Raw genomic sequence first — 4,256 nt, 5'->3', positions numbered from 1 at the left:
GAGAGAGAGAGAGAAAGAGAGAGAGCGCTCAAAATCTTGATAAATGATCAGTGAAGTGTAGTGTTGTATTTGATATCACAGGTAATATTGCTTAGGATGGATGTGGCAAGGAGATCATTCTCATTTATTTATAGCGATAGACAAGATATTGAAGGTATTTATCTCGACGCTTACTATAATATAGTCATCATTGTTTATCATAATCTATTTAATCTTCATGGCTCAATTGTAGATCCACTCCCCCCCGTCTTGGGAAGGACAAGCAACAACATCTCTAATGACCGAACTATTAGACTGCCCATGTGTATTACAGTATAAAAACTTACTTTTTATGTAGTTTTTACATTTAATTGTTAATATAAATTTTTATTATTACATTTTTCGTTTTTATTTTTTTGAACCTAGATTATTGTTAGGTTTGTATGGTCTAGACACTTACAACGAGAGCTTTGGACTCCTTGGAATTTACAATCTAAGATTGCAAATGATTGCGGGTCAGTTTTATGTACATGTAATGTTTTTAGACTATGAAAAGCCTAAAAAGTTAGATTTTTGGTACATAGGCACTGGACATTATATAAGTTTTCAGTTTGCTGTCTATAAGCTTGTTGAAACGTCATTCATCTCAAGAATTGATCCACCGAATGAGTTTTGTAAGGTTTTATCTTTCAGCTTTTTTTTCTTTAAAAATTATATCTTTCAATAGCTTATATATATATATTGGATAGATGGAGACGAGGAGTATAGGCTTCCAAGGACAGATAATCCAGTCTCTCGAAGATTATTTTAATGGTTTACTCACGTGTATTAAGATTGTCACCACTACATTGGGTTGGAATGCTAGATGTATATGTATGCCAAGTTTGGTGCTTTATTTAAAGAAAAGTAAGTGCTTTAGAAGCTCCTACGTGGATATATATAGCAAACATGGTGTGTTCATATATAGGGAGCCAAGTTGATGACCATGAGGCCTAAAGTGGGCTTCAAATATAAGGCCTGTCTCTCCTCTCCCCTGAGGACGAGTTTGTGTTTTTATGCATGCAAGAATACTCTTGCCGGTCCGAGAGGGGTCATGGAACTCATCTTCTAAGGTTCTAAGGTTGTATGAATTAAATTCCAAGTAATATTATTTTGGTGTGAGTGATATTTGTACTTTGATCATAAATCATAAAATACTTTTATGTAGCACAATGGTTCGAAGTAGCCGTTAGAAGGGATGCTCCTTTACAACGGCCTTTATGGTATAATTATTATTAGCCAAACGGTCATTTTAATCTCACAAAATTGTCTTTTAAAGAACGGTCATGTGCGGTCTCACGCACAACACGCTAGTCTCTGCGTTGCGATCTGCGCCCACAGCACACAGAAGAGAGATAGACTGTGTAGAGAAAGAAAGCCATTGATTCTTAGCCCAAGCTCCTTCTTCTCTTGCGCGTTTCTGCTGCCCAATTCTGAGCTTTTCTGCAAAACCTTTGATCAGAATGGCAAGTGGAAATGAAGGAGGAAAGCGCTCGCCCAGAGGCAGCGCAGCCAGCCTCGCCCAGAAGCTTCTCAGATGGCTTAATTACACTGTATTAGCAGCCTCCTCCATTGCCATCATCTGCATGCTCTCTTTGAGGCTCTTCCCCACAGCATGGGGATGGGGCTTCCTCTCCTTCTCATTTCTCTCCATTGCATCAGCCATTGTGGGCTGCATTTCAACCAGCCCCACAGCAAGGGGTATGTGCTACAGCCTCCACATGTTCCTGCTCATCACATCCACATCCATACAAGGTGCTGTTTTCCTCCTCTTTCTCACAAGGCCAGATGCAGTGCTGGAGCATTTGCAATCCAACAGAAGTGAGTATGATGGCAGGGTTTTGCTTAAGGTGGATGCTGCATTGCTGCTCTGGGTCTTCTGCATCCAATTGGTCATCCTTGCCATGGCCTGCATGGTGCATTACTGTCAGCCCACTGATTATTATGAGGATCTTGAGGGCAACCAGGCCGCGGTTCTCCGCCGCGGTAGTCGAAACCTCTCCAGGATTCAAGAGGAGAGCATTGCAGATGCTGAAGCAGAGGCTGGGCAAGCTCAACATGAAGGCAACAAGAAAGAGAAAGCATCTGATGCCTCTCGCCTGCTCAAGGCCATGAAGGAGAAGTACACTGAGAAGAAACTTCCCAAAGAGGAAACCTTTGACAATGTTGAGATCTAGCATAACTCTATGACATGGTCAGAGATTGCAATCTATTTATTTATTAATATTTATTTGTTTATTTTGTTGCCATCAACGGTGTAGAGGGCATGGGGGCATCCTGCCTGCAAAAAGCATTCATGCACATCTCATGAATCATAGGCATCATCCATGGCACATTTTGTTGGAGCTTGTGTGTGCTTTCCCAATAAGGCAAAACCAGCCTTTTGCAGTCTTGTAGCCTCAGAAGCTGTATATCCAAGAATATGATTGTTGAACCTTAATGGAAATGAAAGTGCCCTAGAAGGGTTTATGTATATCCAAGAATATTTGGTTAATCCATTTTTAGTACATAAACCCTTCTAGGAAGATCTTTGGGAGGCGCCTCCTCCTAAAGAGGAGTAGAAGGGGATATTGCCACAACGATACCTCGCGATTGTTTTTTTGTTTTGTTTTGTTTTGTTTTGTTTTTTTTTTCTAAAGAGCCCCCCCCCCCCCCCCCCCCCCCCCCCCCCCCCCCCCCACACACACACCAAAAAAAACGAATGATGGTGTCAAGATCAGAAACCACAACCTCTTGGTTAGGGTGGGTCGTGATAAATTACACTCACTGGCTCTCAATTCCTGTGGATAGATTTGGCGTTCCATTTTTATTGAAGGGTTTACTTCCTAGTTACTAGTTTTTGCATTTTCTCATCCAGCTCGATGTCCCCTTGTTGGATGGGGGAAAGAGCATTGTTTCGAAAAAAAAGTAAGTATTTTTTCCTAAAAGTGCAATACCTTCATGTAAAAAGTGCGAAAAAGAAAAATGTGGAAAATGTGAAGGTTTTTGTTCTATAACTTATCAAGATCTTTCAAAACATGCAAGTGCAAAACTAGCTAGACTCAGGTTTTACATATTTGCAAAGCATTTGGGTAAGTAATTGGCATGAAACCTAATGAAAAAGTAGATTGGATGGACCTCACACCTATTTGACATTCGATTTTTATTGAAGGAACTGGCATTTGAAACCCAATATCTTTCAAAACATGCAAGTGCAAAACTAGCTAGACTCAGGTTTTACATATTTGCAAAGCATTTGGGTAAGTAATTGGCATGAAACCCAATGAAAAAGTAGATTGGATGGACCTCACACCTATTTGACATTCGATTTTTATTGAAGGAACTGGCATTTGAAACCCAATTCTTTCCCAAAACATGTACACCAAGTTTTGCTCAAAGAACAAAAGTAGATTGGGACCTCACACCATTTGCATGAGTTTTATGTCGGTGTTGCTCAAAGAACAAAAGTAGATTGGACCTCACACCATTCGCATGAGTTTTATGTGTGTGTCCACTATTCCAGCAAATAGCATGACTTCTCTAAGTTATAGTTGTTATATTTGCACTATATGATGGAGATCATCAACACATAATCCATTCAAACTTCTTTATTGCCACCTTCTCACTATAATAGCCGCCAACAAAGAAAGATAGATACCAAAACTTTATAACATACATAGTCTTGGAGATTCCCACTTTGTACAAGTTTCATACATTAAAGCCGCCAACAAAGAAAGATAGATACCAAAACTTTATAACATACATAGTCTTGGAGAATAATTCCCACTTTGTACAAGTTTCATACATTAATCTTCCAAAACTTTTTGTTGATGCAATCCAACAAAATGTTTCACTATGTAGTATAAAAAATTCTCCCAATCCTATGTCTCTTTCACATCAACAAACTCTTTGTGCCACAATGCTTTGTCCACCATATCTTTGCATGACCATGAAGATGAGAAAGAAGTCACCCAATTGACATTACCTTTTAGATTCTTCATTATCCAATCTTTCACCATCAAAACACATTTGTTCTTTTGTAATTACCAGATGACATGGTACCTTGATCATACATTTTCATGCTTTAAAACGTCATGTCTATGAAATACTAAAATTTCATAGGTTTTTGCACCACCCTTGAAACCTTATTAACACCTTGCATGGTTGTAGAAATAGTTTGTACAAATATTGTTTCTACTCTAGCCATACGTACCCCACATCCTTATGATTGGTTGTAGGCTTCTCTTGGACCTACTTTG

General features: G+C 39.2%; 1 protein-coding gene across 1 annotated transcript; it reads left to right on the top strand.

Moving 5' to 3' along the window:
- The first annotated feature begins 1,337 nt into the window (after positions 1 to 1,337).
- Positions 1,338 to 2,477, top strand: LOC147612074 (uncharacterized). Its single transcript, XM_086784255.1, has one exon. It carries the CDS (start codon positions 1,482 to 1,484, stop codon positions 2,193 to 2,195), a length of 714 nt encoding a protein of 237 aa, XP_086640381.1. The 5' UTR covers positions 1,338 to 1,481; the 3' UTR covers positions 2,196 to 2,477.
- The last annotated feature ends 1,779 nt before the right edge of the window (positions 2,478 to 4,256 follow it).

The sequence above is a fragment of the Cibotium barometz genome, chromosome 46, assembly GCF_041138505.1.
Source record: "Cibotium barometz isolate CiBa-2024 chromosome 46, ASM4113850v1, whole genome shotgun sequence".
NCBI classification, from domain to species: Eukaryota; Viridiplantae; Streptophyta; class Polypodiopsida; order Cyatheales; family Cibotiaceae; genus Cibotium; species Cibotium barometz.
This window is presented reverse-complemented; position numbering and strand designations above follow the sequence as displayed.

Coding starts and splice junctions, on each gene's coding strand:
- LOC147612074 (XM_086784255.1), top strand. CDS start 1,482: ATGGCAAGTGGAAATGAAGGAGGAAAGCGCTCGCCCAGAGGCAGCGCA.